Source organism: Dufourea novaeangliae, unplaced genomic scaffold (genome assembly GCF_001272555.1).
Source record: "Dufourea novaeangliae isolate 0120121106 unplaced genomic scaffold, ASM127255v1 scaffold112, whole genome shotgun sequence".
Taxonomy (NCBI): Eukaryota; Metazoa; Arthropoda; class Insecta; order Hymenoptera; family Halictidae; genus Dufourea; species Dufourea novaeangliae.
The window spans coordinates 456,670-473,368 of record NW_015373993.1 but is presented as its reverse complement, the minus strand read 5'-3'; the positions used below and the strand labels follow the sequence as shown (position 1 = coordinate 473,368).

The 16,699-nt window shown below is 35.7% G+C and overlaps 3 protein-coding genes across 3 annotated transcripts; 1 reads left to right on the top strand and 2 right to left on the bottom strand.

Annotated features, from left to right (window-relative positions):
* Positions 1-31: 31 nt before the first annotated feature.
* Positions 32-7,501, bottom strand: LOC107187791. Its single transcript, XM_015575965.1, has 22 exons — positions 7,186-7,501; positions 6,440-6,897; positions 5,935-6,368; positions 5,674-5,852; positions 5,207-5,604; positions 4,961-5,138; positions 4,666-4,877; positions 4,401-4,594; positions 4,212-4,339; positions 3,999-4,121; positions 3,779-3,913; positions 3,577-3,703; positions 2,947-3,509; positions 2,495-2,860; positions 2,224-2,392; positions 2,035-2,142; positions 1,828-1,953; positions 1,719-1,786; positions 846-1,648; positions 637-770; positions 377-555; positions 32-295 (listed from the first exon to the last, which is right to left on the bottom strand). Exons 2-22 carry the CDS (start codon positions 6,862-6,864, stop codon positions 32-34), a joined length of 5,313 nt encoding a protein of 1,770 aa, XP_015431451.1. The 5' UTR covers positions 6,865-6,897; positions 7,186-7,501.
* A 1,422-nt stretch (positions 7,502-8,923) lies between these two features.
* Positions 8,924-10,081, top strand: LOC107187824 (lys-63-specific deubiquitinase BRCC36-like). Its single transcript, XM_015575998.1, has 6 exons — positions 8,924-9,052; positions 9,147-9,351; positions 9,428-9,516; positions 9,580-9,684; positions 9,758-9,860; positions 9,936-10,081. Exons 1-6 carry the CDS (start codon positions 8,936-8,938, stop codon positions 10,079-10,081), a joined length of 765 nt encoding a protein of 254 aa, XP_015431484.1. The 5' UTR covers positions 8,924-8,935.
* A 539-nt stretch (positions 10,082-10,620) lies between these two features.
* Positions 10,621-15,602, bottom strand: LOC107187823 (kinase suppressor of Ras 2). Its single transcript, XM_015575997.1, has 15 exons — positions 15,200-15,602; positions 14,480-14,620; positions 14,244-14,391; positions 13,819-14,082; positions 13,544-13,697; positions 13,292-13,470; positions 12,945-13,208; positions 12,742-12,881; positions 12,522-12,645; positions 12,246-12,454; positions 12,003-12,179; positions 11,562-11,747; positions 11,321-11,454; positions 11,096-11,233; positions 10,621-10,803 (listed from the first exon to the last, which is right to left on the bottom strand). The coding sequence occupies exons 1-15, from the start codon at positions 15,350-15,352 to the stop codon at positions 10,659-10,661; spliced, it is 2,556 nt and encodes an 851-aa protein (XP_015431483.1). The 5' UTR covers positions 15,353-15,602; the 3' UTR covers positions 10,621-10,658.
* Between the last annotated feature and the right edge of the window lie 1,097 nt (positions 15,603-16,699).

Here is a 16,699-nt window from a genome sequence, read left to right as displayed (position 1 = left end):
TTTGTTAAATAAAATCTCAGGTACATACTTCTCAGCCATTGTTCTTCTTTACTAACGTTCCTAGTGCTCGTGGTATGCACGACGGACACAGAATTTCCGGTTTAGACGTCTCGGATAACATTTTCACTAAGTACTGAGCTGTATATGGAAGAATCAGCGAGTCTGATAAAATTAGTTCTGTTTCCATTGTCGGAATCGCTTCGGTTTCATAAACAGTCATTGGAAAATGATGACCGCATGTAAATACCATTGTGTCCTCGTCAGTCGCAAGGAATCTGTATATGGCATCCGGATCCTAATTTCAAAAACATCATTTTAATACAAACTATAGATAATACTAAAAATATCATTTATAATATACATATATGAAGTTCACCTTAATATGTACAAATGATCTAGAATCGGGAGTCTCACAGGATACAGTACTCATAACACCCTCTATCATTTGCTTTGAAGTATTATTTCCACTTGTACCAGGGTATCCAGTGAGTGGAGGCCCATAATGGTCAGCCATTAGAGAGGACAATAATTTAATGAATTCAGGAGTAGGTTGGCCTATAACGAGAAAAATATTTAGTATGGAATATACTTTAAAAGTATAATTTTTAATACTTCACGACATGAAATTCGAGTTACCTTGGCCGATATGATGTAGTAACATGGAACACACTTGCAAACAAAATTTAGAGGAGAAGTAATTAATCACAGTCAGGCTCTTAACTTCCGTGTCATTCTTATTAGCATCCAAGTACTTCTCCATTATTTCTTGACTGTCAAAGTGTTCGAGGCAATTAGTTAAGATAAAAAAAAATATCAAAAAACAACTTATATTATATCATTCCTACCAAAATAATAACAATCCAAGGGGATAAAAAATTGACTCGATATGATCAAGAAATACGTTCTCTATACTCTGTATTGGCAGATCGTGTTCTATCCAGAAATCCAAAACATCCTGTAATATTTTACACTTGACCGTGTCTGTTTCGTTCTCCATTTCATTTATAAAGAACTTGGCCACTTTAACAGCTTCGTTGGTCACACTGTCTTGCCAATTGTTTTCAGACGGTTCGTTATGATTTATTTCTTCCGTTGTAACAGTACTGGAAGCTACCGAATTATCGTCAGTGGCTGCAACTGCCTTTTCTTCTCCACGAATAATATCCTCCATCCACTCTTCCGAATCGGAACCCATGTCAGAATCAAAAGTATCTTCGAAAATACCTAAAGGAGCATTGTCACATTTCATTTCTCTGCACAATTCTTCTGAGCCACCTTGACAATCAAACGTGTACAATTCTTGTTGTAACATTTGCAAGCTGTTCAGTGATTTACTCGCTGGGATTTTCATCTTGTTCTTGGCGGCACAGTCTTCAACGGAATCAATCAGATTCTTTTCTACCTGCTTGTTAAATAGTTCAGTGTTCTCTTTTACGTGACGATTCGACGAAGACTTTTTTCTTGAGCCAGAGGTTTCATCAAGCCTACGCTCTGTTTTATCACATGTACTTTCCGAAGACTTTGCTCTCAAACAAGTTTGTAGACTTAACGCATGCAATATTTTCAATTGGTACGACAGTGCATCGGAAATGTTATGTTGGAGCATAGCTATCTTTGAGCATGCTTGATAATTTCCTAATTCGATGCACTAGAAATATATACACTTTAGAAATTTAGTTGAACACCTTGAAGAATGTTATAGGACAATATAGACTAACCTTCTCCATAATTCTAGAAGAATCATACAAGCCGGAGAAATAATCCAATGCATAATGCAGCGTCAATTCACCCGGTTTTGACTAGGCACGTCCAAAGCAATGTGCGTGCTATTAGGGACTCTCACTACTCGCTTCTTAATTAAAACAAGCTTATCGTCCGCATCGCGCGTATCTTTCGGAGGAAGGCGACCTAATTGTGCTCTCCTGTTGTTGCCCCAAGCCATGATTGTACCTCCTAAAAGAATTTGCAGTAAAATGTAAACATTTCAATATAGCAACCCGGCTTCTACGATTTAATACTGCACAATTTTTATACCTGGTTGGATGGCAATTGTATAATCATATCCACAATAAACTCCAACAGTTTTAATTACAGGATTTACTGTTTCCCTGGATTCGTTGCCTTCCATCCGAAAGGACATATCTTCACCATTAACATTTCCGTTTCTATCATTCCTTGCCACATCTAATCCGTGTTCTTCGTCCCCTCGTTCATAATCATTACGTCTTGGAGGTACTTGTGCAAAGATAGAGGCAGGATTGTAACATAAAGGTGTGGGGATTGTTACCTCCCGTTTGCTACCATTACCTATCTGACCATCCAAATTTCTACCCCATGTGTAAAGAGATCCATCCCTTGTCACAAGAGCATTGTGATGGCAACCAGTCGATATCTGTTGCAACGCGTATAAGAGACATTAAGAAACTGAACGATTGCAAAAAGTATCGATAGTAATTATTTTCCAAACAATTGCATACAGCGAAATTTCACCGACCTGTAGGATATCTGCTGTCACTAAACTGGTATCTACAATGGATGGCTTTAAATGCGCCTGGTTCTCCTCAAGTGATCCAATATCAACATTTTTTAAACACATGTCTATTTGTTTTCTACGAGACCCTGCACTGCTTCCGGTTTTTTGTTGTGCAGTTTTACATTGCACACTGCTCTCTGAAACATCTTCCCCGGTATCGTTCCCGTGATCCGTCACCTTCTCGAATTCGTCAATATTTTCAAACTGCCTCACGATAGCATCCCGCTGCTCCAATATCCGAGTTCTCTTTTGTGTTTGTGCTTGTAGCCTAAGAACTTGAGGACTTGCTCCCCATGTATACAATCTATTGGTATGACTAACGGCAAGCTGTGGAGGATACATTGTATGAAACAATACCCAAAAAGTACGGAATATACAGATTACATTAAAGAATACCAAAGAATACGACTTACATTATGGAAGTATCCAGACGCGATTAAAGATATCTTTTCTGGTAAGAAAACTTTTATTGGCACTGAACTTTTAACATTACTTCCTACACCCAACTGTCCGAATACATTGCACCCGAAAGCGTACACAATACCCTCTGTTGACAGGGCCAGTGTATGCGCATGGCCGGCGCCGATACAGCGTATGACTACACCAAGTAACGATGTAACTAACGTAGGTGTCAATTTCGCATCGGTAGCGCCATGGCCTAACTGGCCATGAACGCCCCAACCCCATGTAAAGACTCTACCGTCAGCAGTCAATGCAATAGAATGATACTGTCCAGCCACTGCATCGACGATAACTTCTTGAGATAGAGAAGTGATTAATTCCGGACTCGAAGATTGTAGAACCTTGCCTAAACCCAACTGGCCAAACTGGCTTGATCCCCATGCATATACACCATTATTGGTTACTGCCAAAGTGTGACAGTGACCACACGATACACTGAACACTTCCAATTCCATACTTCGAAAGAAAAATATTGGTTGAGGTGTACCGTATCTCAACAAGGATGGACCAGTTCCTGATAGACATTAAAAATATAATTCATGCAATGGAAATAAATAATGGACTCATTTGCAGTCATTTACCTAAACAGCCCTGCACAGAACTTCCCCACGTATATACGTTTCCATTTCTAATAAGAACAACATGATAGAATCCGGCGCACAATGGTCTTCTCTTAAAATCCACGATACAACTAGTCCTGTTGTCATCCTGTTTGAAGGTACAATGTTTCAATAATGTCGTGATTTCGTATTAGAGATACAAAATATATACAACTTTAATTACCTTTTTATATGCTAGTAGTTCAATATTGCATGTAAGAGAAGGTTCTTGAGGTAAAATAGACTTCTTATAAATCAAAGTCAATAAAACGAGTAAAAAAGTTTCAATAATTTCCTCAACTAATGTGTCAGCCTCCTCCTAGGGAAGAATAAGAATATGTTGATTATACATTACTTTTCTTTGTTGCTTCTTAATTAGAAAAGACTGTACTTACATTTTCCACGAGATCTATAGAATCGCATTGACTAGACTGTGAGCTGTGTGAAGTTGTTCTATGGTGCAATCTGCAGTGTACTATTCTAGGTCTTATCACTGGATTCGTTGGATCATACAATGTCACTAATCTCTAGTATTTAACAAAAGGTATGAGCATTAAATTGATCGATCGAAAGTTGAATAAAAATATCTGATTAAGTAGAAAGAATCGAATCTTTACCTGAAGTACGAAAATTTGCAATTCTTGAAGATTATCAAGAATAAAGGACATATGACTTCTAGCTAACTCAATATTTACTAACATTGCTTGCATCAAACTTGGTTCACTTATGCATATTAACAAACCATCTAAAATGTAAAAACATGTATATAGTCATGCACCTAATTTCTAAAGTCAATGATGTATCACAATATACGTTACATGGCGTTGGAAAAAAATTGCTTGCGCTGAAAGTATGTATTGTTTTCATGAGTACTTCCAACATTTGTCCATAAAGACATTTCTGTGTTGCAAGATGATGCAACACCTCCCACAAACACGTTTGTCCAGCAATATTAATTGCTAATAATTCGTCGTAGAAAGAGTTTGTAGATAGGAAATACCTGCGGTTCGAATAATTCTTATTAGACACGATTTATGCGTTAATATACGTACATAATTTTCGGATTCTTACAAAAATTCTTTGTAAATAATTCTAGACTTCTGTGATGGAACTCTTAGTGTCATTTCAATAAAAGCCAGTACGCATAAGTTGGAAAGGTGAATTCTCGTTGTAATAGGCAATTTACTGATTGTTGGAGATGCTAAACAATGTGTGAGACAACTTAATAGATCTGCTGTGTACCCAGCAGATGCACATTTCAACACACTCTTCAATAGTCTGCACTAAAAAATATAGGCGAATAATTATATTAAGATATGAGTAGTAGTAATTCTATCAGATTTTCCTTTGTGTTGTATTTACTAACTTTAGAAAGTTTGTAGCAAGCCACAGCTCGTGAAGATTGTTTATTTGACAAAAGTATATCACCAGCTTGCTCTAATAACTGTTGTGCATTAATACCAAACACTATAGCCAATTTTATCGCTTTTTCTGGATCATTGTCCTTCAATACTAATTCCATGAAAATTGACAACACTGACTTTCTGTAAAAATACAGTCGATTGTAATTTTCTGTCGAAGCAACGAGACGTACAAATCTATTATTACCGACCTTAAAGCAACTTTATATACAGAACGATTTGTCACAATTATACAAGTATCCACATAAGGTAATTCAATTTCAATATCTTTTACTCCCTTTGGTAATGTGTATTTGTTTCTAGATTCTTGGGAAGTTGTTGGTGCACTATTGGTAAAATCGATAGCTCTGTACACAGCGCGTATCACTTCTTTACTACTCACTAAAGAAAAGTGACCAACAATGCACTCTGGATTAAATTTACAATTATCATTTGAACGAGTTTCAGATAATCTGTCTGATATTACATACATTACACACTGACTGGTATCAGTAATAAAGAAAAAACGTTGAGTTAATAAAACATTTCTACAAGATTCAAATACTTTATGTACCGATAAGGGGACAGTAGAAAAATCAGGTCCATGTATCTGTAATAATACAGCCGTTTGAATATCATGCTTATCATTATTCTTGAATATTTATAAATGACCTCTTACTGTTATGTGATTTGTGAGAATATGGTAACATGTATACATCTGTTGACCCTCCCTATCAGACTGAGAAATGAGGAAAGTTTCTTTCGATATTGGTTCAGGTATCAATTGATCCTGATTAACTTCTGTAGATGAGTCAAAATTGACAGTTGCATTATGAGTATTTCGGTTACTTGTGATATCTGTAAAATGATAGGTAGACATTGAGTAAACTAATTTGCATAGCTTTATAACTACACACAAATAAATTATAGTATTACAAACTTTCACCTAAAGTTTGATTTTTTGTTTCAATCAGCTTCTGCCTGAGTATAGCAAGTTTCTCTACTGATAATTGTTTGAGTCCCTGCAGTCTGGATCTAGTACCAGCAAATGATCTAGTGTTGTCATAGATGTTGTCATTTGTATGCAATGTGTTGTACGATTCCCCATTGTCTAAGTGACGTAAACAACTATAGGTATGTTGCTCCAAAAGTAATCTCCACTGCTGATTTGACTGACTTGTTATCAAGAGAGACACACTATCATTACTTTCATCGCGACAAATATGGAGACTGGTAATGTTTCCACTGACATGAGTAACATTCATCTGATGACCAGTTCCAAGATTTATAAATATTATCTCTCCATGTTCAGTCCCAATAATACCAATTTCAGCAGGTGTTGCTGTATCATGCCACCATACTATTGCAGTAGGCCTAAAGGTGTTAAATTATAAAACAACTATAAAAACAGATACTATATCATACATTCTTGCTCAAATACAAACTTTGAATGAGATGATTGTGAACTAATAGAAGGGAAAGATGTTATATCGTCACTGGTCCATCGTTTATCTATGTCACAGGTCTCATCAACCAGACGCAATGCAGGAATTAGATACACTGATCCATCAATGCTTGTAGACAATAACCAAGTTCCCAAAGAATGAAAGCATATAGCTGAGATTTGCTTGTGAGACCCTTGGAACCAAGGGATTCTCTTAATTATTGGAGCCAATATTGAATCTTTTTTGTAATATAGAAAGATTTCTGAATTTCCAGTTGTCAATGCCAAGAATAATTTCTTTCCATGTTCACAATGAGCACTGTGCTGTATTTCTGTTGCTTTCATAAGACATTGTAGCTTAAACAGGCTCTCTTCTGTCAAACTTGTCATTGGCTCATAGCCCTCTGTCCCTATTTCTGAGATCATTATCTTTGCAATTACCAATTGATCTAATACTACCTGAAATATAATATATGATGCTTGAATTTCTAAATATGTACATACTGCTTCGCATTACTACAAATTATAAATATTTTTTCAAAGTATGAACAAGTTAAATTTAAAATTGCCTCGATTGAAAATTATGTGAAACACAATCTAGATGTTCAAACATCTATAAAGGTATGTTACGAATTTCCGTTAAATATAAATATGCAGATCGATATAATTAACAGAGCTTAGAATATGCTTTGTAGATTATACTTCTTGAAAAGGAGACGTGGAAAATTTGTGTCGAATGCGACGTACATTATACGTTACCTGCTCTTAGGATCGGGTAACATAGCGATTAAAGTATTTAGGAGGATATTGTGTGGTGTTGCACCTGTGTTTATGTGCTCGGAAAATAATATAGCTGACCAGGAGAGGAGAGCTTCGCCTCTGAGGAAATTCTTGTTGTGCTAAAAATAAATTATTGCAAAAGGAACCTAGACCAATTGTTGCATCGTGCATTCCGCTCGAACGTGATATTCTTTCGTGTAAAACGAACAAGAGGAATCAATTTAGTTACCAATCATTACATTTTTACAATAACACCGCCGTCAAATTTCCAAACGTCAGAATATCAAGGTTAGATTACATATAATCACCGGCTCTACCAGAATAAGAAAGCTAAAATTACTATGTCGTTTTGAATTTCGTAATTAACGTTTCGGACCACCACCTCCTTCAATTTTGTAATATCCCTAGATATACAGGATACTTTCGCGGATAATTTAAACTTGAACTATTCAATTATTTCTATAACGTTCTTCTTTATAAGATTCTCTTACAAACTGCCAAATAATCATTCGATCGAAAATTTTCATATAAATTTAAAATACACGAATATTATTCTATTTATAACATGTGTTTAGAAACTTCCCTAACAGTAGTCATATCACCGACTAGGTATAAGATTAGACCTATCATCCAATGCTTTTGGTCTTTTAGGAAGTAGTAAAATCTTTTACACAAATTCAATGAAATACTTTCACGTACCCAGTTTAGGGCTATAAAATTAGAATGTTCAAGAAGAAGTAATTTTTAATTCTATATAAGTAAAGTATAGAAGTAAATTATAATTTCTATCTTGTGGAAAATGATTAAATGTCAGTTCATGGAGTTTCAAAGAAGTTTCGATTCTATTACTTCCGAAAATAATTTATGTTTAAATACAATCGAACTTCTGCAACACGTTGCATATAATTACAATTATTTGAAAAGTACGAATTATATTGCCCTTGAATGAATGTAACATGTGTTGTGTACTCCATGAACCATTTATTTATTATCTTTTCTCCCGTATTTCGAAATGTATAGAACGTCAATATGAAATGTCAATAACATTTTTTGTATTATTTGGTAAACACAAGAGAGCCACCTGTAATTTGAATTAAAAAGAAGTCTGCGTCAAAAACAATAGATGGGGATTCTATCGCAAGGATGACAATTGAACGTCACTATAATTAGTAACAAACATTGCTCTGACGGGTGCGAGTGTTTCCAGTAATATTTTTAATTAAAAATTGGAAAGGAAACGTATAAAAACGTAATAAGCATAATTGCTTCAATCCTAATTATTTGTTACACATATATATGTGCATATATTAATATAATTTCTGAAGATCCATGAATGTTTTACTATTCGACACAGCTAACAACAGACGATCGTGCTTTGTATCTCAGAAAATTGTTAAAAAAGTAATTGTAAATAAATTCTTTATTTTTCAATAATAATCGTTTGAATGATAATCTAATTATTAATTCTTTTCTGAATTTTGTAGTTATATAGGTATTCAATTTAAATAAAGTTAGAGGTTATACATTTTTTTCACCTCTTTCTTTATACTTTTTAATACAAACAAAACCTAATATTTGCTAATTATTTAAACAAAGTTACTGTACATCATAGTATCAATGTTTATTTTAATACACATAATGTTAATGCTGAATATCATGTTTCAGATTCATAGGTTTGATTACATACATTACAGTCTGTGTTTACAATAGAAGTTCCATGATGGCTGAGTTTGCACTAGAAAAAGTAGAATTACATACTGACGTGTACATGGTATGCCTCCAACATGCTTTATCAACAGAAAGTTTTGAAGTAATGGGTCTCTTGATTGGAAATGTATGTTATTATATTTTGTTATTCAATGTAATTTTAAATCTTCCTTACATGTCTGCAAAAATAAATCTATCCCTTGATGAATAATTTATTTTAGACAGAACATGGGGTTGCAAAAATTGTTGCTGTTATTATTTTACGACGCTTGGATAAAAAGAAGGATAGGGTAGAGATTTCATCTGAACAATTACTGAAAGCTGTTGCTGAAGTAGATCGATTGACAGAGAAATTAAACTATACTGTGCGCGTTCTAGGGTGGTATCATTCACATCCACACATCACAGTCTGTCCATCACATGTTGGTAAGTGTACTTACTACATACTTATTAAATATAATGGCTGACGGATTTTGTTTTGATAATAAAAATATGTTTTCAGATGTTAGGACTCAAGCAACCTATCAAACAATGGACAATGTTTTTGTGGGTTTAATATTTTCAGTATTTTCGGAAATCAAGGATTCTAAGGTAGTGTTTACAGTGATTACAGTGCTTTTCAATGATTGTACTGACAATAATATACTTTTGCAGGAACAAGAAATCTTTTTAACATGTTTCCAATCGCATAATGGCGAAGCAAAAGAAATTCCATTAGAAATTGTTCATACACCAGTAATATCGGACAGGTGTTTAAAGGTAAATTCTAAAATAACATACTTATTTCTACTATAAATTTCATGTATAAATATTTAATTTGACTACAATTTAGACAATGACAGAGTTGCCAAAAATTTTGGTTCAAGAAGAAGAAGAAATGGCAGAAACATGTAAAGACAACCGGGACATTCTTGCAAGTATACATAATAATGCCGGTCAGTTCAATCATTTCAGTACTTAATAATTTCAGTTGCAACCACAGTAGATAATATATCCAATTATTATTTCAGTAAGGACTCGGACGTTGGTACACATAACAGATATAATTACCAAACCATTGGTATCAACATTCGAGAAGAGAATAGCTTTAAATAAATTACGCGCCGCTCATCTTCGAAGACAGTTACAGGAGTTGCAAAAAGTTTGCAATGGATGAAAGTTTTTGTTGTGATTAAAAAAAAGAAAAACAGATATTTCGCTTAACATGTACAAATCGTAGAGTTACTTAAATAATGAAACATGACTGATTTCTTTTCTTCTTTCTTTTAATTTCAACGATTCTCTCTGTTCACTATATGTAAGGAACAGACAAAACAAACCCTTCAGTGATTATTTTTATTTTACTTTTCACGAACAAAGATCCGGCAATTCATTGCACAGTTCTATATGTACACTACGAGAACAACAGTGTATCCTTTTAATAGACTTAAATGTATTCAAAACACGGATTCTGCAGAACGAGAAAGATGTATAGGATGAGAAGGACTACGCGCTAACCTTTTGCGAGGCAACTTTTCCAAAGTAGTTAACAATTTTGCGAAATCGGGACGATTTTCCGCATGGTATGACCAACACAGCATTAGGATGTCCTGTAAATATGATGAATAAGTTGATATTAAAAGAAAGTTTACGTAAACTTTTGAACATTGAAGAGTATCATTCTAGGCATTTCTGAGGCAACATGGAAATATTTAAAGAGGCGATGCCTAGAATGCTGCTCTTCGCTGTAATGTTCAATGTAACTGCACCTTTACATCACGGGATGCTTGTAAATTAGCTAAAGTTTGCTTCATCCCTTTGCCAACTTGCCAAATGATTGCTTCAGGAGGTTGTCCTTTAAAGGGCCATTCTCCGCATAAAAGTTCATACCACACGGTCCTATGATAAGACAATCAATTTAAGACATATGAATAGAAAATACCATAAACACTCATTGCATTATACTTAATATCTACATTACTTTGAGATGTTGTATGTTGACAATCAATAGCTAGAAAATTTTATTAAGAATAGAAAAGAAACATAATTGATAATTTCAATTTAATAACTAAATTATTGAGTCAATTCTGTAATTGGATTAATACATAAAGAATTTTAAGAAAAGTTCGGTGCTTTGTAGACTTACAATTGTAAGATAAAGATATATTTTACGATAATTTGTTATACTAACCCAAATGCATAAACGTCAGAAGCTTCTGTAAATGGTAATTCTTCCTGATCCCGATTCTGTTGCGGTCTCAGTCGTCGAACAATTTCAGGAGCCAAATAACACAACCATCCAGGCGGTATACTCAATGCATTTCCTTGCCTGATCATAAACAAAATAAAAGTACCGAACGTGAAATTAACAGCACGGTTCAATAATACAAATGGTTTTTTTAATTTAAATATGCACCTGTTTCCGTAACAAAGTTTTGTAACGCTAAACAATCCAAAATCGGTTATTACAACTTTCCCGTTCTCTAAAAATATGTTTTTGCTCTTGAGATCTTTATGAATTATACCACGAGCATGAAGATATCCCATTCCCTATATAATAAGAAGCTTCATATGAAATTTATTAAATTTGTAGTACAACAAATTCTGTATAGAACAATAACTCCAGGATTCGTTTAATGTTCTTTACACGTATATACCTGAGAAATCTGTTGAGCGATGATAGTAGTTTTATTCATATTAAATTTATCTTTACGTAGATGAATGTGAGTGTAAAGAGTCATGCCTTTGCTCATACTAGTCACTATCGCCAAGCGAGGAGGCTTCATGCAAGCTCCCATAAATAAAACTAGATTTTCATGTCTAGTTTTTCGGAATGTAGCCACCTATAAATTTCAATAATGATCGTTGTGATATTACGTTCAATTTTTAGATGAAATCCAACAATTAATTCTCCAAATAATTATGTTCCAATTCAGAATATCAGGTTAATATTATAACCATTCGTAAGCAAAAATATAAGCGTTAGAACAAGTGATTCTTAGTAATACGAATTTACGTTTTAACGCGAGCAAAATATTCTATACACATCAAAATTAATGAAAGCGATTCAAGTGTAAAACAAATAATGTTCACTGTACCTCTAACTTGAATGCTTCCAGAGTCTTATCATCATCTAAATAATAGTCCATGTTCAGGACTTTAATCGCAACATTACCATGCCAGTAGCCTCTGTACACTGTACCGAATCTTCCAGTACCTATAGGTTCGCCAATTTTCAATTCATCGTAAGGAATGTCCCATTCTCGCATCGACAACTGTAATGTATATTATTTAAACACGATAGTACTTCGGTACATTTCAATTATCTCGAAATTACGTACACTATTCTGTCGTGGCCAACGACTGTCTCCTGGTTCTCCATCGGAGACCTGAGAATCTTGAGAATCAACCCTCACGGGTGTTCGTTCAGAGTCTGTGCTAACGCTGCCAGATCCGGAAACGCTCACTGTTCTCTCGCTATCACTCGACGCAGTTGTACCTTCGAGTCGATGGGTCTCTAACGTAATACCTTTATCATTGAGCACGACGTCTAGAAGTAAATCTTAATAAGTTGCCATTCTGTAGCAGTACAATGTGTTGTTAAAACAATCTGGTACCTGGAAAATGAAATTGTTGCTTGGCAGGTGCCTGTGGAGTTTGGCTAGTATTGGCAGGTAGCAAAGCTGGACTAGAAGGCGTTGAGCTGTTGCAGCTCGAGGTATTTGAACTAGAATCCGCGGCCTAATTAACATATACATTCATAAACTATTATACACTAAATATTCTGGATCCTTTTAAAGAAGTATTAAAAAGTACGTTAAGCGACAGTTAACGCACCTGAAAAGGTATGTTCACAGAAGAATGTGGATGCGATCGTTTTCGATCCCTTCGGTTCAAAGAGCTCAACAAATTTGAATTATGGTGATTGGGAGACGTAATACCAGGTTTACTCAATATTGGAGAAACATTTACCATTCCTAGAAATATTAATTTTAATCATTTATATTGAGAGGTATCTGATTTTCATGGTAATAACGTACCGTCGCCTTGTACACTTCTTTTAAACTCGTCAAAGAGTTCCTGAGGTAGGCCACAAGAAGGAGGTACTTTAGATTCGCATTCCCGGTGGCACTTATATTTACACTCTTTGCATTTCAGACCGGTATCCATAAACATTTGCTTCTCGCAATAATCGCACGTCGTCATCATTTTAAACGTTTTGGTAAAGCGGTGAGCAATTATATGGCCCATTCCCCGGGTTACAGTCGGAGTACGCGGTGACTTTGGCACTTGGAGACTTGTTACTACGGATTGGAAAATTAAGAACTTTCCTATATGTGCATTTATAAACAAAGCATTGCCTATTATGCACAAGAATTCTATTTACCTGTTCCCTTAAAACTGTTATCATCGCTTTCTGCACTAGAGTATGGTGGTGACTTAATAGGACTATTACTATTCAGCAACAGACTTTCCCCTGTAATGTCTGCGTTACTGCTACAAGATCCTGTCTCTGTAGGCAGACGATTTCTTCTTCCCACAGAGCCAACAGGATCATTTCCACAACTACAGAAATTACGAAAGATTATCCGACAAATATCTAGAGGCTTTAGACGAAAATTGTTCGAAGTTAAACTACCTTGAAGCGGTATCTCCATTTTCAAGACGGTTTGCTAATTGCGATTCATGAGATTTTGACTTAGTCAATGGAAACACTTCTGGTTGTGATATTGTATTCTGTAAACCTATTTGATGTTTCTTACAGGGAGGGGGAGTTGTTGGAAATTTAATTCCTGTTGTTAAAAAAAAAAATACAAATAAAAACATATTGATGCTTTATAATATAGAAGATGGATACAATTTCGTATTCTACATAATACAAATAAGAATAGGGAAGAGTGTAATACTACTTACCACGTCCTGACCTGTGTAAAAGAGGGGTAGAAGGAGGACTAGTCGACGATAAAGACGTAACGGAAGAAGCTTGTGCTAATATATCACTGTTAAGATTATTGTTGTTGTTATGATATGGAATGCTGTCTTCTGAAGGAACAGAACATCTTGTTGCACGCGATCGGGCAGGCCTAGGAGATGCTCCAGTACGTAAATGGTGTCTATCCCAGGAATCCCAATACAAATTCATATCACTATTATCCATATCTCCCTTTAAGAGAACATCTAAAAAAAAACAGAAGAGAAAACATTAATACTACAACAACTATATATAACCAATGTTGCAGTGTTATGATTTATTTATTTACACTTAATTGAAAATTTTCATATGCTTGAAAACAAAGAAATGCAGACATTCAATGTGACCTAAGTAAAAGAATTCTTACCCATATACCGACGAAGATTGTGCAATGCCCTACAGAGTCTACGTAGTTCTTCTTCATGCCTAACATTATTTTCCCCCAACATACTACCCAACTCGTGCTCAGATTTCTCTTTGAGAGCTTCAAGTGAGTTAGCTTTAGAACATACCATCTGAAACCAACATAACTGTAGGTAAATTGATCTACTTCAGCTCTGAAATGAAAACATCTAAATGTTATTTTTCAAGAATTATATGTACCTGTATAGATTCTTGTGTAAGTCCCACTACACGCAACCATTGCTGCAAAGATGGATACTGTCTCATCTCTGCAGGCAATGCTTCTACAGCCATTTTGGCTTTGGTTACTAGTTGCTTCGAATATAATTTGATGAGCTTCCCCTAAAATACAGTTTTAATCAGGATCCATACAATACAAATTAAGTTGAATAAATTCTACTAAAAAAAAATATATTGAAATACATTTCCCACACAGAGGAAAGCCAAAATTCTGTAGATCTCCTATGTTGCTTATTATCATCACTAGACTTGCAGATATTATGCACTTATAACATAGAGGATTGTACAAACCACAGTGTAATAAATAGTTTTTCATAAGATTTAGAACCGCATGAAAGTTTTTGCACAGTGAATAATTGTCTTTTCGAATTCAGTTTCTGCAAATGAATCTATAAAAATATGAATTTGCATGAACATCCGTAATGTTTAATGATCACAAATGTACGTTACAACGAATAAAAACGATGTCTTCGAATGACTGTTACAACGAGAAAATTGTCAAACATTCGCGCGCTTAAATTTCCAACGTGAATTTAAATCCGTCAGTAGAGAAACGCATTTACAACTTGTTGACAACCGCACGGAGCAGCCCTTCATGAGGTCAAGGCGACCGTGGAAGAAGGTAACAGGACAAGAACGATGGAGGAATCGAAGATGTTCGATTTTCATCTTTCGCGATACCTCGAGCGTGCGAATTTCCTGTTGCGTGAGTTCCGCGCTGGTAGAACATTGGGTCCTCAAGCCTTCGAGTCGATCAGCGGAGATGTCAATCATGGATTGAACGACATCCAAGGCTCGGCGGATCTCTTGTTCCGCATCTTCACCGTCCGCCATCCCGTACCTCGATGACGGCCCCCTGTTTCCTTGTCCGCGAGTTGGGCCTCTTATTTCACAGACATAATTCCGCTCGCGTCAGGCCTGTATCAGTCGCGGCTTTATTACTGATTCCCCGTGTAACCAAACCACTTATCAACATTGACAACCATCTTGGCCGCCTATCAATGACGTCAATCGGTGCCCGACAATCCGGGATCTCAGCGCCTTTATTCGAGTGACTCTCCTGCGTTCTGCTGCGTTCCTAAAACTACACCCCACTACTCCGTCAAAGCAGCGTACACGATGTACACTGTAAATTCTTACCTCTTTACTGAGTTTTATTGAGTTTATGCATATATTATAATAAATATATTGTAAAATCGAGTACATAAGTAGTATTTAAGACAATTATTGTTAACTTTATACAAATATAACTGTAAATTGTACATTTTCTAACAATTTTTTCAATAATAAACAGTTAAATGTTACATAAGCGTTGTTTACTAAGCCTATCACTTCCTCTATCCCATATTTTTTATTAATAAAGCAATAATAATTGCTAAGTACAGTTAAAATCGCGTTAAAAATAAGATTAATGTTAAATTTGGCACGAAATTTGAATTGACAAAAGCGCGGGAAAAGTGCAAATTTGTTAGAATTCATGTCGCCACCAAAAGTAGTGGTGGGGTCATAGAGCCCCCGGTGGAGGCGACAGAGACCCCGAGTAGTGATAGCGTGGGGTCATAGAGCCCCCGATGGTGGCGCCAGAGACCCCGTATTGCGAGAACGTGGGGTCACAGAACCCCGACAGGTGGCGCCAGCGACCCCCGTGTGGCGTGATCGTGGGGTCATAGAACCCCCACATGTGGCGCCAGAGACCTCGTGGTGAAAGCGTAGGGTCATAGAACCCCCGGAGCATGCGCAAGAGTTTTGAAACGTGATCCTTTATCCCTGTTGCTCGTAAGAGTCTCGAGCTCGGTCTAATGTTGCTCGTGCAACTGTGGAAATCTGACTGACACTTGTGCATGCTTCCGTGAGCAAATTATATAGTAACCCCAGCAACCATGACGGTTTCTGCAGATACTACTACAGCCCAAGTTTAAAAGACGTAGGCAGTAGTTAGTTTCTGTAGTAACCTGTTGAACCAGACAACTATAATTAGTATAGGATTGTACAATATTTATGCAGTTATATTTAAGACAATTCGATGAAATTAAGCTTATATTACCTGACGTATGTTTATTGGAATATACATATAAATTATAATGATATAAAAGTTTGAAATACAATACGATGCGCTACGGTACAATACGTCTATTCGATTCAATTGCTCCCTTGCGACTACATCATGCTATCCGCGTTCGG